General features: G+C 37.6%; 2 protein-coding genes, 1 long non-coding RNA gene and 1 other non-coding gene across 8 annotated transcripts; 3 read left to right on the top strand and 1 right to left on the bottom strand.

Annotated features, from left to right (window-relative positions):
* The first annotated feature begins 747 nt into the window (after positions 1-747).
* On the top strand, positions 748-6,345 carry LOC135652790 (uncharacterized). Of its 4 annotated transcripts, XR_010502201.1 has the most exons (7): positions 748-847; positions 1,017-1,106; positions 1,188-1,577; positions 3,108-3,204; positions 3,296-3,350; positions 4,071-4,165; positions 6,009-6,345. It is a non-coding gene; the product is annotated as an uncharacterized LOC135652790 (long non-coding RNA). The 4 variants fall into 4 exon arrangements; XR_010502202.1 differs by lacking the exon at positions 748-847 and having other exon boundaries at positions 964-1,106; positions 5,993-6,345; XR_010502199.1 differs by lacking the exon at positions 748-847 and having other exon boundaries at positions 964-1,106.
* Positions 2,452-2,529, top strand: LOC135653469 (small nucleolar RNA snoR53Y). The gene has a single exon (XR_010502432.1). It is a non-coding gene; the product is annotated as a small nucleolar RNA snoR53Y (small nucleolar RNA).
* A 2,081-nt stretch (positions 6,346-8,426) lies between the features above and the next one.
* LOC135652504 (probable polygalacturonase) lies at positions 8,427-12,194 on the top strand. Of its 2 annotated transcripts, none has more exons than XM_065173471.1 (6): positions 8,427-8,622; positions 9,189-9,505; positions 10,085-10,205; positions 10,303-10,477; positions 10,594-10,664; positions 11,195-11,957. In XM_065173471.1, exons 1-6 carry the CDS (start codon positions 8,442-8,444, stop codon positions 11,851-11,853), a joined length of 1,524 nt encoding a protein of 507 aa, XP_065029543.1. In that variant the 5' UTR covers positions 8,427-8,441; the 3' UTR covers positions 11,854-11,957. The 2 variants fall into 2 exon arrangements, with proteins under 2 accessions (XP_065029543.1, XP_065029544.1); XM_065173472.1 differs by having other exon boundaries at positions 8,473-8,626; positions 11,195-12,194.
* A 949-nt stretch (positions 12,195-13,143) lies between these two features.
* On the bottom strand, positions 13,144-19,057 carry LOC103971416 (agamous-like MADS-box protein AGL65). The gene is made up of 9 exons (XM_065174397.1): positions 19,020-19,057; positions 18,950-18,968; positions 18,749-18,813; positions 18,655-18,670; positions 18,493-18,554; positions 17,327-17,423; positions 15,768-15,812; positions 15,522-15,643; positions 13,144-13,434 (listed from the first exon to the last, which is right to left on the bottom strand). Exons 1-9 carry the CDS (start codon positions 19,055-19,057, stop codon positions 13,293-13,295), a joined length of 606 nt encoding a protein of 201 aa, XP_065030469.1. The 3' UTR covers positions 13,144-13,292.

Consider the following 19,057-nt stretch of genomic DNA (forward strand, 5'->3'; position numbering starts at 1 on the left):
TTTTCCTTTGCATCCTTGGTAGCAACATTCATTTGCTCGACCTTGTCTTTTGACTTGTCGGGTTCTCTCAAGTGAATATGAGCTATAGAGTAGTTCAACTCTTTAGCCGCTTCGCTCATATTTCTATATGATTAAGTCTTCCCATGGGATTCATTAGTACTTGTACTCGAAATCTCCCTCAATTGTATACAACCACATATACTAATGATTAATGCTTTCATTCGATATAAAATTTGATGCACATATAGAAGACCTACCTTTGCGGTACTATAATATTTACTCATTGAATCCATAACTCTTCTTGTCGTCATGTTATTTACCGAAATGGAGCTCCCACTAACTTCGATCATACCTTCGTATATTAAGTTTCTCACGAGACTTCTTCCGTGTGTATTGTATTTCCTCGAACTATTCTACTATGATCTGCTGTATTATGTCACATTCTGGTGATATTTCTATTGCATTTTGATCTTTGTGGGATGAACTATAACTCAGATAACATCATAAAACCTTTGCCACCTCTTGTCTATTTGACAATCAATCTTTGTCTATCTACTCCCGAGTCACTGTGATAGTTCTATAATATATCGTCTTAGTTAATTATGGGAAATGATGTATTATTATATGTGAAGAATTTAGTTTCATGTCTTATAATTTGCAATAAGGAATGCTAAAATTGTATAAATGAACTTTTGATTTAAAAATGCTAAAATTATATCTCAAGCCTTCACATTTGGTGGTAGGCTTCTTCGTCGTAACTACAAGCAAGAAGGAGGAGGTGTGACTCGTGGGGTTTGAGGAGATAGTGTCGATGTAGGAACGTAAAGGCTATTCAATAATGAAAGAGGTAAAATAATCTTTTCACGTAATCAAACGAAGTTGTGAGAATTTTTGAAAGTTGGATTGCTTATATACATATACGAATATATATACTATATATATATATATATATATATATCCTCTCGTTCCTCTTCGTGGAATTCTGCTGACCCTGTTCTCTTTGATGTTCATGGTAGGGTATCGATCTCGTTGCCGGCGGCCGGAGCAAGAAGGCCAGCCGCATCGCCCCCAAATCCGATGATGTCTACCTCAATCTCCTCGTGAAGGTCAGCCTGGCTTGTTGTGATTAGTTTGGCGATTTTAGCTTGATCCCTTTCTTCTTGTGCTTCTTTTGATCAACTCTACAGGTTTCTGGTGCGGAGGACCGGGAACAAGTTCAACACAGTGATCCTGAAGCGGCTGTTCATGAGCAAAATCAACCGGCCGCGCATCTCCCTCAAGAGTTTCATCACTTTCATGCAAGGAAAGGATCAATCTTTTTTCTTCGTTCTTATTCTTTGCCAAGTATTCTTCATATCTTTCTAGGCTCGAGCCGCATTAATGTTCCGGTTGCAATTAGGACGACAAGATAAGCCGTTGGGACTGTGACGGATGATAAGAGAGTGTCCGATGTGCCGGCATTGAACGTGACGGCTTTGAAGTTCACGGAGACGGCTAGGGCAAGGATCCTGAAGTCTGGAGGGGAGTGCTTGACCTTCGATCAGCTCGCCCTCCGAGCTCCTCTTGGGCAGAACATGGTATTGGTTACCTCTTATTTCTTAGTTCGATCAGTATGGAAATGATATCACAGAATGCTAGTTTTGTCTTCTTTATCTGTTTAGTTCATTCTTCTTTTTCTGTTTGAGTGATCACTATAATTAGCAGACATGATTTCTTGAACCCTTGTGAAATTGCCATGACTGGAGTGTGCTTCAAATCTGCATCTACCAGTGTTTCCTAAGTTGTGAACATTGACCGTTTGCTAGTGAATTATGGAGAATGATGGCATTATTGTATCTCAAGAATTTACTTACATGTCTTACAGTTTGCAATTAGGAATGCTAAAATTATATAGATGAACTTCTGATTTAGGACTTTAATTTTCTGGATATCGTTTTCTTGTTGCAGTTTCTTGATCTTTAGCAGTATAAGTTGTTCTGAGTTCATTCAAAACTCAAAGTTACTCAACTGCTGTTGCTCAAGGCTTGTAAAAATGGAAATGGCCCTTTGTAAATGACCTTTTGTTGGTATGGTTGAAAATTTCTGATGTCACTATCACCAGTCCTGGCTACTCCATGTCGAGTTTCAGTCTGTTTGAATTTTGAACCTAATCACGTTGAATACTGCCCGAGTATGGGTATTTGCCTGAATAATCAGTTGGCTTCAGTATTGGATCAAGGTTGTTCCTGCTCAACCTTTCTGCAAACCATGCCATAGAATCTTCAATCCCTTTAGACTGTTTTGATCAGTCAACGAGTAAAAGGAGCTTTTCCTAGTGCATATCCCAAAATTTATTACCTTAGCAAAATTCCCAAATATTTGGTAGGTGTAATAAAGTTCAATTTTGCTTTTGCACTGTTACTAAGGTAAATTGCTTTTTTTCTTTTGGATTTGATCTTTAGTCTTGTTTTGGTTCCCGATGATGCCTATGTTGACCATGCTAATGCTGAAATGTTTTGATGATGATTCATTGTACGTTATGAGGGAATATTTTCCTTTTTTTTTCTTTTTTCATTTGTGTATGTCACGAACTGCAACATTGTAGGTTCGTTTTTTGGAGTTTTGTGGTATATTAATTTATTCTACTGTTACTTATCTTTGGTTGCAATGGAGCTGGTAGGTTTTGGCATGTAACATCGGCTTGTTCTTGTTTGAGTCAGTTCAATATGCTTTTGGTCTGAGATAGTGTGTGTTCATGTTTTGATTGCCCTTGCAATGATGATATTGATTTTAATCCCAGCTCATTATGAGATCTTCCAATTTTTTGGAACATCAGAGAACAGACACCATAACAATATCTGAGCAATATACACCATAACTGTATTAATCCAAGCTTCTCCTTTTTATTTGAAGAGTCTTATATTCATGGAGTAATGAATATTTGTTAAGCTTCCTCTTCTTTTGTTTATGGTGATGTCATGTAACTCTTGAGAGTACAATCTTCTTTGTTTTTGGAAGACTAGTGTTTGTGATTAGTATCTTGATGCTTTTTGATCTAAATGACTTTACTTTGATGTAATTACTTTCTGATGTATGCTTGCTGCAATATATCTCTGGCATTCAACCAGGCAACCAAATTAGAGTTGGGTGTGTCCTTATTCTTACGTGTGGTGACTTGTTGCAGACATCATTAGAAAATTCCTCATCCAAGTGATTACTTCTATGGTGGGATTGAGTTTTTATGTTTGATAAAGCATTTGAAAATAAGGATCAGTATGACTGACTTCACATTTGAAAATATATTCTTTATGTTCAGTTCTTCCAAGGGATTGAAATTATATTTGAGGGAGTCAATCCTCTTAAATCTTGAGGTATGTTTTTGTGCATATTGTGACTAGTGAAATATCTGTAATGCAGTGCATGTTGTTGGAGAATGCAATTACAACATAGAAACTTCTCTTCGTGTTGGATTTTCTGCTAATAAGAGGAGCTTTTTCTAGTGAATTTTCCAAAATTTATTATTTTTTTACCAAAATTGTGAACTAAGTTCATCTGATACATTGTGGTTGGTGAGATTTTAATGTTTTCTATATTTTAATATCAAACATATGGTAGGTGTAATAAGGTTTAATTTTGCTTTTGCACTGTTGTTAAAAAAAACTCATTTTTTTTTCTTTCGGATTTGATTTTTAGTGTTGTTTTGGTTCCTGATGATGCCTATGTTGTACCATGCTAATGCTGAAATACTTTGATGATGATTTGTTAAACTTTATGAGGGATCCCCTTTTTTTTAATAGCAAAAAAAATTGATGGTGGCAAAAGTCTATGAAATCAAAATCCCAAATAATTGAAACTCATGGTTTTATTGTAGTTATTGTTGTTATTATTTTTTTGTGGCAGGAACTGAAACAACACGGGTTTTTTTTTTTAACATTCAATGATGTTATACATTCTCCATTATCTTTGGAGTAGACATTTTGCTTTATCACAATTATGATATTGACATGTAACGGTCTGGTGGTTCTTGTTTTAGTCAGTTCAACATGCTCTTGGTATCAAACTGTGTATTTATGTTTTCATTGCCCTTGCAGTGATGATATTGTTCATAATCCCAGCTCATTATGAGATCTTCCATTTTCTGGAACATCAGAGAAAATACATAACGACATTATCTGAGCAATATAAGGTGACTTACATTATATTCTGCACCCAAAAATTCATACTGACTTACGTTACTTTAATAATGAATATTCTGTCAAACTTTTTCTTCTGTTTATGGCAATTCTTGGGTGTGCAATTTTCTTTGTTTCTGGAAACACTAGCTTTTATGATTAGTATTTTGGATGTAACTGCTTTGGTGTCTGTTTCCTGCAATAAAGTCCTAGCTTTCAACCAACCAAAATAGACTTAGGTGCGTTCTTATTCTTGCCCTTTTGTGGGCCATTGCAGTCATAATAAATAAGGTAATCACTCATCCAAGTGGTTAATTCCGAAGTGACCTGCATCTTATCATTGGTCTATGCTTTGTTTTATTAAAACTTAGCTTGCAACACTAGAGTGAGTGTTGATTTTATGATCTCTTTTCACTATTCCCAACAACCAAATAATTTGCATGATACAGCTTCCGGCTTTATATTCAAAAACTACTTTTATTTTTGAATTAGCATTTGAAACTTAGGATCAATGTGGCTGACCTTACATGGTTGGGACATTATTGCTAAGGGTGTTCAAATAGGTTCGAATCAAACCAAATTGAAAAAAAAGGTTTGGTTCAAAACCGGAACCATTTCGGACCTACCTAATCAAACCGATTCAAAACCAGTTAATCTGGTTCGGTTAATCGATTTTCAATTTTAAATAATTTAATATATATACATACATATATATATATATATATATATATATATATATATATATATATATATATATATATATATATATATATCAAATGAACCGATTTGGCTCAGTGAATCAATTCAGTGTAATTAAACCAGTGTAATTAAACCAAACCAGAATTTTGATCCAATTAGACCTATATTCTAAAAAAATTTATATCACAAATATCATTTTATATATTCTAAACAATTGAACCTATGCACAAGTGGCTTTTTATTTTTTATTGAAAGATGCCCTAGAGGAATAACGACTTCACATGCGGCCCTATTTTTCTTAATGAGAAGGATATGCATTGATGCATACAAATCAACAAAGGAATCATACAAATAAACAAAGGGATTGTTAACGAAGAAGGATGACAAAAAAATAAGACTCATATCCGCAGAGACAAAGGAAGGGCGGTGAACTCGTCGAGTTTGGGAAGAGATTTTAGTAGGATTTTTGGGGCTTTTGGGTTGAGTTAGTATTTTTTTAAATTAAAATTGGTTGGGTCCGAACCAGTTAACCTAATTGAAGAAAAGTACCCTTCCAAATTGAAATCATTTATAGCATTCAAAACTGAATTATTAATGAACCGATTCGATTCAGGTTTGATTTGGTTCAGTTTTTCGATTTGATTTGAATACCCATAGCGACTGCAGCTTTTTCTTTCCAAGGGATTGAAACTATATTTAAGGGAGTAGATTCTTTTAATATTGAGGTAAGATCTTGTGCTTACTGTGACTGGTAGAACATCTGTAGTGCAGTGCATTTTGTTGGACAATGCAATTACATCATAGAAACGAGTCTGGTGCTACAGTATTTTAGCTTGGAGGCATTTTTATTTCTTTTTTGACAGAATGATGCATTTCCTTTGAACTCTTTGCATTGCTATGGACTCCAGGGGCTTGATACTGTGCCATAGATTCACTCAGGATTGGTTTATATAGCTTCTTAACATTTGTGCATTGTGAAGGAGCATTTCTAAGTAAAAAGACTCTCAGTAGTGGCTTTAAAAATATTCAGGATTGATTTACTCAGGATTAGTTTATATAGCTTGTTAAGATTTGAGCATTGTGTACGAGCAATTTAAGTGAAAAGACTCTCAGTAGTGGCTTTAAATTGTTCTCCGATCTAGCATGTTCTGTCTATAGGTTCTCTTGAGAGGCCCAAAGAATGCCCGGAAGCTGTTAAACACTATGGTAAAGCTCCTGGTGTGCCGCACAGCCATACAAAGCCTTACGTACGCTCTAAGGGGAGGAAGGGCCAGAGGAAGAAGAAACAGCAGTGGGTTCAGGGTCCGAGTCAGTTGAGCTGTTCTTGAGCAATAACAGTTCAGTCAATTAGGGTTTACTTTTACTGTCGTGTGTTGTAGAATTCGGGGACGCAGCAACTGAGGATCTCAAGGATTTCTTACTTGTTTCGGGTTTCCATCTGAATCATGGACATTCAGGTCATTCGATTCCAATCAAGGTGCATGTTTTCTTGGTACCAGTGGAGGTGAGTTGCTGTGCTTTCAGTTCTTACCGACATATACATCTTTTGTCAGATGACAGAATTCACGACTCACCTACTATATATACATCTTTTGGTGATCTGCAAGTGAATCATCTTCCAAGTCTATTTAGAACAAGTAGTTCAATGTACAGGTGCAATTAAACTCTGCAATCATGTTTACAGAGAGTGGGGGAGGATAACACATTCAGCAGCTTACATCTTTCGTCGGCATATAAACACATTCAGAGTGGGGAGGATAACACGTTCGGCTCCTTCAGCCTGAGACCTTGCGATGATAGCATATATAACAAACACATCCTGAGAAAAGTGAAGTAAGAACCAGCAGCAAAGTGGTGTGATCTGAGAAGCATAGAGAATAAGTACCAACTGTTTCCTCAACATAATCCAACCAAGGCAGCAACACCCAATCATTCATATCGATTAAGATTCCTTATTCTTAATTATCTTCTTTGGAGCTCAAGAATCAAATGCCTTCATACCCAACCAGACTATGCATGCTAACCTCGAAGTGGGTTGGTTATCTGTATGATTCTCCAGAAATAAATGGAGTGAGTGATTCACCAGCCTTCGTTTCTATGGGCTCTCCTGACCTAACCTCCTCACCCACGCTCTCACCGTTCCCCCACCGGCTGGCCGACTCCCGAAGCATTCCCGTCAAAACACAGCTTGTCTTCATCGATGGAGAATACAGAGAAAACAACAAGAAATAACAGATGGGCAGAGTGGAATTCCAAGAACTCATCAACGCAATTGAATACGAGTGAACCAAAAGGCCTTTCAACATCTCCCTCTCATTCGCCACCCTCGTCCTCTCACCAAACATCACAGCTCACCCCTCCCATGGTTTCTGTCTCCACCATGCTTCCGTGGACCCAACCGGCATTCCCAAGTCACCATCTCCCTCTCATCAGCCATCGAAGAGAGAGAGAGAGAGAGTGCGAGTGCGTTACAATGTTTAGTGTAAACAGATGTTATGTCAAAAAGTGATTGAGCAACGCCAGGCTAAAGGGCATGATTGAAGCTGTGGGGGGCCACCTCCTCCCTGGCAACCCACATGCGACACGCAGTCCCATGCACCCACTCTACCCCACCGCTCTGTTTCGCTCACGGCTACAGCCGCAGCCATTTCCTCTCACATCACATCCCCATCCCCATCCCCATCCCCATCCCCATCCCCCCCTCTCAAACATCTGCATGAAACCAATCCCTGATTCACTAAGCTGGTGTCCACATTGCTCTGTCCACCACTCTCTCTCTTCGCTCTCTCTCTCTGACACACAGATATGCATACAATCACATATCCACACTTCATGTTTGTACCTGATACAAATCCTCTGTACCTTAAGATCAGCAACTCTGATCCAGACGAAAGCAACATTTTTATCATCAGGAGTTGCACTGTGGTAAATTTAGTTGGCATGGGGAGAAGATGAGAGGAAAGGATGTGGCTGAAAACACAACAGGTTTCTTAAGGCAACAGTCGTTGACATGAACCGTCTTTCCTATCGTATTGTGTGAGCCGCCGAATGCCATTTCCTTGTATATACACATACATAGCATGCATTGACTCTTTCACTGCTGTTCAAGAGCATGAGAGGAAAGAATCTGAACGAGAAATAATTAGGGGTTTTTTCTAAGACAGCAGTCGTTTACTTGTATTGGATTTCCTGTCGTGTTTTGTTGGCAACATGTTTAACTGAAGTTCTACTGCATTGCTGTAAAATTCTTCTCTCTCTCTCTCTCTATCTTTCTCTCTCTCTCAGACAATGGTTTTTAAGGGGATGAGCCACTGAAATGTTATTATTAGTTGGCATGGAGAGGAGGACCCCCTTGTCTTCCTTATTTTTTTCTTGCTTCCATATGCTCTGTTTCATGAAGACTAAATTGCCCACCCAAAAGTGACTCTTCCATGTCTCCACCCACTGACTCCTATTGGCTGGCCACGCTCCTGTCTACATCACCACAAGCAATTCCTAATGGTGTCAGAATCTGAGTCTCAAGTCTTTGGTCAATCTACACTTGGATTTCCTGCTATTTCCCTTATCATTTCTAGTTTTCTTTTATTATAAATGGGCAGCTTCCTGGCTTTTGTACCACTCCTCCTCCTCCTCTCCCTGCGCTTCCTCCTATTGCTCTCTCACATCAGGAATCCTACTTCTTCTTCTTCTTCTTCAATCCTCTGCTGTTGGAACAGCTTGATTCTGGCCTTCTGTTGCCCCTTGTCTCAAGGGGGGATTCATGAAGAGGCTAGTAAGTATGTTTTTTTTCCTTGCCTTTTCTCATTGTTTTCTAAGATAAATGATTCATTTTTCTTGGTGATCAGCACTCCACTGTGTTGGGTTGATGTCATATTGGTAGCTTTGTGATTTATCTCCTTGTTTTTGTTGGAGTTGTAATTTTCATCCGTCTTTCGCCATGCCAAATTCTAGCGTTTCTACCATGAGTTTCTCTATTGAAGTGGCTATATGAACTGTGATTCTAAGCTCAACCAATGGCAGTAGTTATGCAATCAGTCCTTGCTTCGTGTGAAATGGTCCATTCGGATCACAAATGTTTTGAGGTCTTCTGCAGCAAATATTGCAAAGATCTCTTCTTTCATCCTTCTGAGAGCTTCGACTCCTTTTGCATCCTTCTCTGTTTCTTTGATTGCTGATGGAAAGTGACCAGCACAATGGCTTGCCCTTTTTGTTATGAATCATCACCGCCATCCATTCTTGCTGGTCTTTACATTGATGTCGAATTGCTGCCAATTCCAGAAAGCACACATGCTATTTCAGGTGCTGACCATTGTGCATTTGTTGCTGCCTGTCTTCCAGAGGCAATTGTGATACTAATTTTAGCTGTCGCGGACGCCATTGAAGCCAGTGGAAGCAGTGATGGCTACTGCAACTACAAGCACATCTCGACGTCAAGGCCACACAGTGTGACCATCACGGAGTTTGGAGCGGTCGGAGATGGACTTACTCTGAACACAGTGGCCTTTCAGAATGCAGTGTTCTATTTGAGGTCATTTGCCGACAAAGGAGGTGCTCAGCTCTATGTGCCTCAGGGGAGATGGCTCACTGGAAGCTTCAATCTCACCAGTCATCTCACGCTCTTCCTGGAGCAAGATGCCATTATAATCGGCAGTCAGGTCTGAATTATAATGAATAGACATCAATTTATTCTGTCTGCTATTTCTTCTTAATTCTAGCCAAATTTAGCTATAATAAGTATTCTGATTCTACCAAATAAATGTTCTCTAAATATGTTCGGCAATTATAGCACACTACCGTAGTTGAAGTAAATGATAGAGGCATCTTCAGTGCCAGATCTGAACTCGAAATAGTGGAATTGGACTTGCTTCGATTGGTACTGCTGCCTTAATCTTCAGATTAATATGATGTATATATTTCTCTTGGCCTCGGTGCTTGTGGATCGAAATTTGGTAGCGATTACCAAGTTACCGGAGCATAATTAACTCTTCATGATTTCGTTTTGGTTTTAATTCACTTGAATCATTCGTATTTCTTATATAAATACTTTGCATTCTGGAATGAGGGAAATATGGTCAAAATGTTGTCTTCTATGCCCTGGAGATATCGATGTGCTGCAATTAAGATAAAGGAGTTTGAGAAATAAGATGTTAGAGGGATTTGACGTCACAGCCTTTATATCCACAGACTAGAATTTTCGAAATGGTCACTTAATCTTTTTTCTTTTTCGCTTTCAGGATTCATCACAATGGCCTATTGTTGAGTCCTTACCCTCTTATGGTCAAGGATTAGATCTACCCGGTGCAAGGCATCGCAGCTTGATAAATGGATATAACTTGACTGATGTAGTGATAACAGGCATGGCTTCTTTGATGTGTCACGCACAGACATTTCATGTTTATGGCTGCTAGTCCTATTTCTGAGTGTAAAATACTTGATTTAATCTTCACGACAGGTGATAATGGCACCATCGATGGACAAGGTCTTATTTGGTGGGAGTGGTTTTCCTCACAATCTCTGAACTATAGCCGTCCTCACCTTCTCGAACTAGTGAATTGTAATGATATCGTGGTTTCAAATTTGACTTTCTTGAATTCCCCTGCCTGGAGCATTCATCCTGTCTACTGCAGGTATATTATGGATCCTGTTTCCTTGGTTCTTTCAAGCAAAGTTAGCGGCTTGTTTTTTTTCTTTGGAATTGGAATTGGAATTTTTCTCACAAAAGAGTCATGTTCATGTGATGCAGAAATGTTGAGATTCAGAACATAACAATTCATGCTTCGTCCGATTCTCCATATACAAATGGCATAGTACCAGGTAATAATGCAAGTACCTATTACTATTATTATTATTATCAGCTTTGTTTCTTATGTTTTCATACTCCTCTCTGCGAATGTTATGTGTTAACAAATCTTAGCTAAACTTTCATTTAGTTGTCAAACCCATTTTTCGTCTCTCGGAAAGCAATTCAACATTTAATGTTTTTCCTGATTTTAAACCTTGTAAATTAGTTTATTATGTGCATTCAAAAGAGTAAATTTGATGCTGTACTACACAGTTTGGATCGATAGGAGTTGATCCTCATTTCCTTGATATAAATTCCTAAATGATCCTCAGTCTCATTCGCAAGAACTCCTAAAAGCGACAAAACTCAATACTTTTCTTAACATCATTGAGAAAAAAGTTTTCGTGTTCATTGTTCACAAAATTTTCACTCAGCCAAAAGTGATCACAAGTACATTGTTAAATCATTGATGACAGACCAATCTTCTTGTTCTGAATATTTAAGCCTATTTAGCTGATGGAATAGCAGATTAATCTTTATCAATCCTATTTGGGCTCTTCAGATTCTTGCTCCAATTTATGCATTGAAGACTGCAGCATTGATGTCGGACATGATGCGATTGCCCTTAAAAGTGGTTGGGACAACTATGGCATCTCTTATGGCATGCCTTCGACATATATCCATATCAGCAAAGTCCATCTGCAGACACCCCTCGGTTCTGCTCTCGCTTTTGGCAGTGAGATGTCAGGTGGAATCTCATTCATATATGTCGAGCATCTCCATATCGACAATTCGTTAACCGGCATAAATTTCAAGACCACAAGAGGGCGAGGTGGCTTCATCGAAGACATAGTTGTATCAAATGTCGAGATGGAGAACGTGCATGAGGCATTTCGGTTCACCGGTCACTGTGGTGGCCATCCAAATGATGAGTATGATCCAGATGCTCTCCCGAAGATTAAGCAGGTCACACTCAAGAACATTGTTGGAACCAACATATCCACCGCCGGATTCTTCTCAGGAATTGAAAATGATCCCTTCACCGCTATCTGTCTTTCAAATATCGCACTGTCCATTACATCAGATCCTTCTAATTCTTGGTCATGTTCTAATGTCTCTGGATATTCTGAATCAGTCTTCCCTGATCCATGCTCTGATCTCAACTCGAATTCTTCATTCTCTTGCTTCTCCCTTGACTTCACTGCTGCCGCAGAAGCCTGATAAGCACTTCTTTCCTGTGATTATGTTCATTTCAGCCTATATGTACAATTGAGAGGCTTGAGCTGATTCTTTCCAATAAATCCCAACAAGAGCTTTTTCTTCTACCATTTGATACACTGCATCTTCCTTCATCAACCTCATCAGCTGTCTTGGTCTGAAATGAAAAGAAGGTTGGCATCAGAGATGGCAATGTGCATTCCTGTACAGCTACATTTGTTCATTCAATCTGTAAGAAAAGTTTTTGGTAGTGGTTGGAATCCACAGGTTTGCTTCATACCATTGCATTTGCTGTTACTCTTTCTAGATAAATGGTTTTATGTTGTTGGAGTATTCTTCTATCATATGCCACATGGTTTAATGTGATTGATATAAGAGGTGGTTGGATACTTGACATGAAATGGCACACACATGCCACTTAAATGCCTGCCACTGTTTCCTGAGTTGTGCTTCATGCTTGTGATGTCAATGTCTTGACCTACCATGAGCTCATCTTAGGCTGTTTGTTGTGCAAGTTTCCAGCATCCACAGTTTTGATTGGCAAACTGGTGGAACAGCAACACTTGATTGACACATCAGCAACTCCTACCTCTTTCACTAATGGACAACACAGGTGTTGACAGGTTGTGCTACCATCATCTTGTTGCTGATGAAGTTGGACTAGTAGGAGTTAATTACAAACACAAGCTTCCAAATGATGTGGCATATCATAGGAAGACAAGGCAGAAGGTTCACTTAGCTAAAGAACAACTGGTACATGTGTGAATTATTGGATGGGTGATGATAGCCTATGATTCATTTTTGGCTTGGAAAGAGTAACTCCTTAGAAAAGCCCTTGTGAAACACCTCTCATTGACAATATGGACATCTTTTGTCTCAATATCATATCAATAACATCACCAGGACAATTTTTCAGCTCATCATTCTAACTCAATTCTCTCGAGTGAGGGAAACTTCAATGGCCAGAGAATAGTTCTCCCAGAGTTCTAACTGTGGTGTATGATTAAATCATCTTGTCGATCGGAACAGTTCTCAGACAAAGGAATCTATTCAGCGCTAAGAAAAACCACACCACAATTAACTTTTTCATGTTGAATTAGCATGCTAAGCTCGAAAAGATCAGAACAAAGGTGAACATCAAAACTCAAGATGGATTGATCCAGTCCTGATCATAAGCAAAAAACTTGACATTGTCAAGTTGGTTCACATCAACACTTTTACAAAGTCAATAATCTCTGTTGCAGTTTATCGGTACACAAGAGGAGGCAGAAGTTCAGAGAAGTTCAGAGAATGATCAACAACTACAGGGAAAAAAAAAAGGAAAAAGGAAAAAGAAACAAGAGGAGAAGACGAAACCTCATGACCTACAAACAACCTAAACACGGTTGAATGGCTGCACGGTTGAGCACCATCGGCAGAGTATTATCTAAAACATTCTCCTGTTACAGGAATACACAACGATCATACCAGTACTCTATGGTTCCATTTCGTATCGCCAGTTGCCTAGATATTGTTCGAAGCAATGGATTAAGTTTGTATTTACTGAAGACTCCTGCCATCAGCCAGCTCTTTTCTCTAATATTGCTGCAAAATTAGGTTCAGTGAAAACAAGAGTTAGATTAATAGGCAAAACATAAGCAATGGCAAGCAGGAAATCATCAATCAGGCAAAACATGAAACTGACATCTACAGGGCTTTCTCATTACATATCCCAGGCATCTTCCGTGTGCACGAGGGCTTTATGAGATTTGAGGTTCTTATTCTGAGAAAGACATCAGAAAGGGTAACAGAGGATTTACCCTCTCATTGGCCATGATCCTGACATCTAAGATCAGGCAATTTAAAGCTTTGAGATTGCTAACAAAATATCAGATACAATATTGCATGAATTAGGATAATCCCATCACTTGAAGCTGCAAATTACCAGTTACAATATCGAATATAACAAGGAGAAAAATGATAGTTACTAGATAAGTTGGTTTACTAATTCAGAAGTTCGAAATATGCACACTGGAAGGAGATTATGCAAAATTTAAGAGGGGGAAAGCATCGAGTGGCAGAATGTATAACTAAATGAAAAATCACAACACATTTAAAGATATAAATTAGGAGCAGAGATCACTTCTAGTTCAATCTAACTTCAACTCAAGGAAAAGAACAAATAGGCATCATGTGTCTCCCTTTCATTCTTGGAGTGCTAAGCATATCCCATATACACTTTTGGTGTCATGAAATATCTCAATCTTAATTGAAAATGTCTTGTGTCCTAAAATGTGTCCTGACCCAGGAACCAACACTTACAGCTGGGGATGCAGGGAACACCTGTTAGGCTGGGGTGCATGGCAAACCATACAACCGCTGGTGAGTGTAGATACATCATAGGTGGATGGGACAAAACCTTCAAGCATGACCATGCAACCTCCTAAATTTTGTGGTTGCCAATGTTTCAGGTTGCACTTTCAATCAACCAATTATGGAACAGAACAAGAGAAAACATGATTCAAAATCTTACTTGGGTGTATGACTGCTCGTCATATATTGCAACACCACATGTCCCAGATGTGGAAACCCAATTGTGAAAGCTAGCATCAAAGTGATTCACTTGGTAATCTATAGTACTTTCCTGCAAGCTTTTTTCTGCCTCAGGCTTGAATGTTCTTTCACATAGCAAATTCCAACCGTAAGAGTTGTAGGGATACTGTCCTCCCAGTTGTCACCTCAAACATGTATTCTGACTATATTCATGCAAGCACTCCTCTTGTATTTGGTCATTGGCCCCTGTCTGTTCACCTATGCTGAAGTATGCATGATAAGTTTTAAGAGATGTGCCCATGGAGCATCCAATGTCTCTAAAAAATAAGACATCAACTTTCCATAAGAGTTTGGACAACTCTAGATTGTCCTTGAATTAATTGAAACTAGAAGGTCCTGGTGATGATTCACATGTAGTTGGAGGTTGGACTTGATCTTGGAGTATTTTGATCTTGAATAGTGGTTTAACAAATCATATCCTTATTCAGAGAAATCTTTCAAAGTGTCAATAATAACTATCCAAAAACTACAACTTGCTTAAAATTGATATCCCAAATGAAGTACATTAGAAAGTTGAAAAGCATCACATAAGTTGCAGTTGAAATTAGTGGATACTTAACACTGCTAAACGTTCAAGTACCAAGTCTAAAAGGGAAAAAAATAGAAATAGGTAAAATGAACATTCAACATCCAGTTAAGCTGATAAAAAAGAATTAGCTACCATTTTTATGGATAAATGGATTAGTTCAGTTGCTGATGGCCCTACAAGTTCATGAAAATCATTGCAATGTGACCATACGTTCCTAGACTAGGATTGGAGATATAAATAGCAAAGATAGCACAAAACTACAAATGACTGTATCCTAGAAATAGCAACAGCTACTTAATAAATGAAGAATGATAGGAAGAAGACTATGATTGGACAAATAAGAAATGACACAGATAGCAAATAACTAAAGACTCGCTGTATCTTAAAAATAACAAAAGCTAATTAGTAAATGAAGAATGATAGGTTGCAGTATATGATTGGGCAAACAAGAAGCAGCACAGATAAGACAAAATTACGACTGTCTTCGAAAAATAACAATAGCTACTTACTAAATGAAGAATGATAGGAAGCAATTATATTGCCATCTCACCTCCAAGGTAGCAGATTAGCATCTTGTGGAAGCATCAATTGCTGATCATCATTGATATGAAGCCATGAAACGGGTGAGGCTCCTTGCTCACAGCCTAATCCTGTGGATGGATGGATGTCATTCTGGAACAACAAAAGTGACAGAACTATATCAGCTTAGTTCCCTTTATAAATATGCATGTGCCATTTCCCTTGCATAGAGCAACAAACACTTGAAAGGGAGGACACGACTAAAAAGACATTTTACCTGGCCACTGTAATCTACAGAAATAAGTTGCTTTCCAAAGTTCTCCTGTCAAGACAAATAAAACAAAGAATTTTCAAAAGTAAAACTTTTATAAAACATGAAAGTAAGAGTGAATATTGTATGATCCATATCCATGTTGTCCGTTACAAGGAAAGTCATAAGGCAATGGCCTTGTGCATGAACATAGTGGCATATCACTAAAAAAATGGGGTGACCAGTTTCCAGACTGAGCTTGCAAGTTGTTGAGCTAGTAGAAGAGTGCATGGGTCGTGAACACCCCCTTTGAGCCAATCTTATGGGTTGACACAAGCAAGACTAAGGTTGTCATATGAACTTTGAGAATAGGCATTGCATTGAGTTAAGCCTAAAACGACGCTTGTTATAAGGATTCTTGTTGTGGTGGACATTATTGGTACTAGTGGAGGAGATTGTTGTACTCCGATTTATAATGGTGTTTGATGAGAAAGTTGCAAACTTGAAAGTCAGACATCATGATGCCTAAGCTAATGTATAAGCCCAATGAGGATGTCAAAGATTTAAGATTTGACAAGAAGAGATTGTTAATACTCGTTCTACATCAGAAGAATAAAAAGATGATAGACTTGTAGTGTGGATTTAGCTACCTATTATTTAGTCATTTTGGCTTAAACGTTTGGTTCACGTGTTAAAGCTCATCCTTGCATGCTTAATTGGTGAAGGCTCTCTGAGTCACACAACATTTAATCAATTTTGTGATTAATTTGCTCATCCTTGCATGTTGTTGGATAGAAGCTGTTTGAGTAACATAATACCTGATCAATTTTGTAATAGTTTATGTACCAAAACTACGAGATATATGCTGCCATATTTCTGAACTTCCATATAACATCTAAATAGCTTAAATTTTTAGAGGATGACAACATACTGAATAGAAGTTCTGAAGCATTGTATTTTGTCTTAAAACAACTTATATTCCCATAAACTTCACATGCCAGTTTATCTAGAGAAGGTATACAAATGAACCATTAGCAAAGTCACCGAACAAGTACCTTTGATTCAGTTTCATGGGGAATGTAAAATAATAATTGGTAATTTTACCTTCTGTTTGGTTTTAGTTTGCAGTTTAGAAGAACTGTCCAAGCTAACAAACAAAATTTTGATAAATTGAATATTTAGATATAAGAGATGACTTAAATTGCTTTCTCATAAACTTAATACACATTCACTATAGAGAGGGAAAGTAGTCAGAATGGTAAATCTTAACATGCCAAGAACTTTATGAACTGTCATTTGATGGTGTTATCATTACCATATGATCAGGATTATCAATTGCTATTCAAAATTCATAGGATTAAAAGCGACCAAGCTAAACCCCCAAAGAAGGAATTCTCTGCAATTGTTACTTCAGGTCAACATGATTATGGTATTGCATACAACATTATGGATATACTCAAAAGGCTCTCTAATTCATTGGCAATATCCATATACATTAAAAGAAAACTATTTGTACCAAAAACAACAGAAGCTTCAGTAAAATGGTCCATTTATGATCATAAATTCAGAACCCCAATATGTTTTACCTTATGCACTTGAATTTGGCCAAGAGATTCCTTAAGAGATTGTTCCATTGTGGTAATATGGTTTATGTTATCAATCTTGTCTGGGTCAGCCCAATTGCTGGAGGAAAAGTAAAAAAAATTGTTAAATACACAAAATGAGCTGGAATAACTAGTATTTTCAACCTAAAAATTGTTTTCCAGCAGCATTTATGGTTGAACTAGGAATGATTAAAAGGACTCAAATGTGCATCAACTTCAGTTTCGCAAACACAATTGAAGACTAAGTTTACAGATATGTAAAACTGTTGATTAGTACCTAGGACAAATGGCATTTCAATCATTCATATGGAAAAACAAACGTCCTATCAGGAAAAAGGAACTGTAGAAGACTGTCCTGTAGTAGCTATTTCTAAGTTCATTGTATTCTTGGTGAAGAAGCTGATATAACATTGATCTTAATGAAATTGTTCGATCGTACATCATGAAGAAAGAAATTGTTTGATCTTAAAAATCTTCTCACTTTACAACTTAAGGACTGGAGCAATGATAGAAGACAGTTAGTTATACTCCTGCTTCTGCCTATGATTCATTTTCTAATACCCAACTTCTAATCTCACCTTTGGCTTTGGATTCTTCTCGGATACAACAGAAAACTCCTAATTCCAGCCATTTGCCGTCAGCTAATGGAATTGTTAAGCTCCGTAAGGGAAAAGTTACACGCACGAGAAGCACAAATATACCTCTGGGGGAGTCTATATATGGTTACATAAAATTATAAATTTCTTTCTCCCTCAAGGGGAGACCAAAACTACTGTTTCTGCCTTACAAGGAAAACATAAATTCTGACCAACTACAATCTTTATTACAGAGTACTCTCAAACTATTTTTCAGTGGGTCTTATCTTGGAAACTTCCATTATATGCACTGAATTGGCTTTCTAAATTTAAGGAAAAGGCCATAGCAAACAACTTTCAGTTTCTTGACCTATGTTGCTTGTTCTAAATGACAAATCCACATCTGCAGAAATTATTCCTCTTATAGTTTTATGATTCCTTGGAAGTTGAGGTGTCCTGCTACAACACTTTATATGACTTGCAAAACTGAAGTAGCTACAGGCCATCACTATGAAATCACAGTATATCATATTAAAAAAAAGACAAAAAAAATAGAAAACTAAGGTACAGCACCTGAGTCTTTTTTGTACATCTAATAGTTGACCATGCAATGACGACCAGTGATTAGTTATCTCCTGCACACAGGGTTTTAATTAGTAACAGGAATTTCAAATAGTTCATCAATGATATTTACTGAAAATGATGATGTGGTAGGAAATGTCAAATGATAAATACCTCAACCGTTTGGGTGCTGCAAGAAAAACAAAAGAGCATAAGAAATTTGGAACATTTTTGCAACATATGCCAAGTATATAAAAACTATCAGTACCTGGAACCAAGGAACTCTTGGATATCAACATCGTGGTCCAACTTCTTGAATGTTTTCTTCAGAACCTAGAAAAAAAAGGGGACATAAGTTTTGCAAAGTATGTGATAATGATCCTCGGATGCTTGAATTGAAGTTTCTGTAACAAAGATGGAATGATCATACTCAATATATTGATCACTGCAGAATGGCGAACAAACTTACTTCAAGACTCTCCAACTTTCTGTTAAAATTACAAAAAATTGAAAGGTGACATCAGAGACATATAATTAACAAAGAAACACATTTAAAAGCCAATGAGAATTTGAGCAT

This window comes from Musa acuminata, chromosome BXJ3-11 (assembly GCF_036884655.1).
Source record: "Musa acuminata AAA Group cultivar baxijiao chromosome BXJ3-11, Cavendish_Baxijiao_AAA, whole genome shotgun sequence".
Taxonomy (NCBI): Eukaryota; Viridiplantae; Streptophyta; class Magnoliopsida; order Zingiberales; family Musaceae; genus Musa; species Musa acuminata.

What these genes read in the sequence shown, in the direction of transcription:
- LOC103971416 (XM_065174397.1), bottom strand. Translation starts at nt 19,057, where the DNA reads ATGCTCAAATTCTCATTGGCTTTTAAATGTGTTTCTTT. An exon ending in GATGTACAAAAAAGACTCAG is followed by an intron (nt 17,424 to 18,492) that starts GTGCTGTACCTT and finishes CTTTTCCTCCAG; the next exon opens with CAATTGGGCTGACCCAGACA. An exon ending in GCTAATCTGCTACCTTGGAG is followed by an intron (nt 13,435 to 15,521) that starts GTGAGATGGCAA and finishes CTAATTTTGCAG; the next exon opens with CAATATTAGAGAAAAGAGCT.
- LOC135652504 (XM_065173471.1), top strand. Translation starts at nt 8,442, where the DNA reads ATGGGCAGCTTCCTGGCTTTTGTACCACTCCTCCTCCTCCTCTCCCTG. An exon ending in GGGGATTCATGAAGAGGCTA is followed by an intron (nt 8,623 to 9,188) that starts GTAAGTATGTTT and finishes CCTGTCTTCCAG; the next exon opens with AGGCAATTGTGATACTAATT. An exon ending in TACAAATGGCATAGTACCAG is followed by an intron (nt 10,665 to 11,194) that starts GTAATAATGCAA and finishes TGGGCTCTTCAG; the next exon opens with ATTCTTGCTCCAATTTATGC.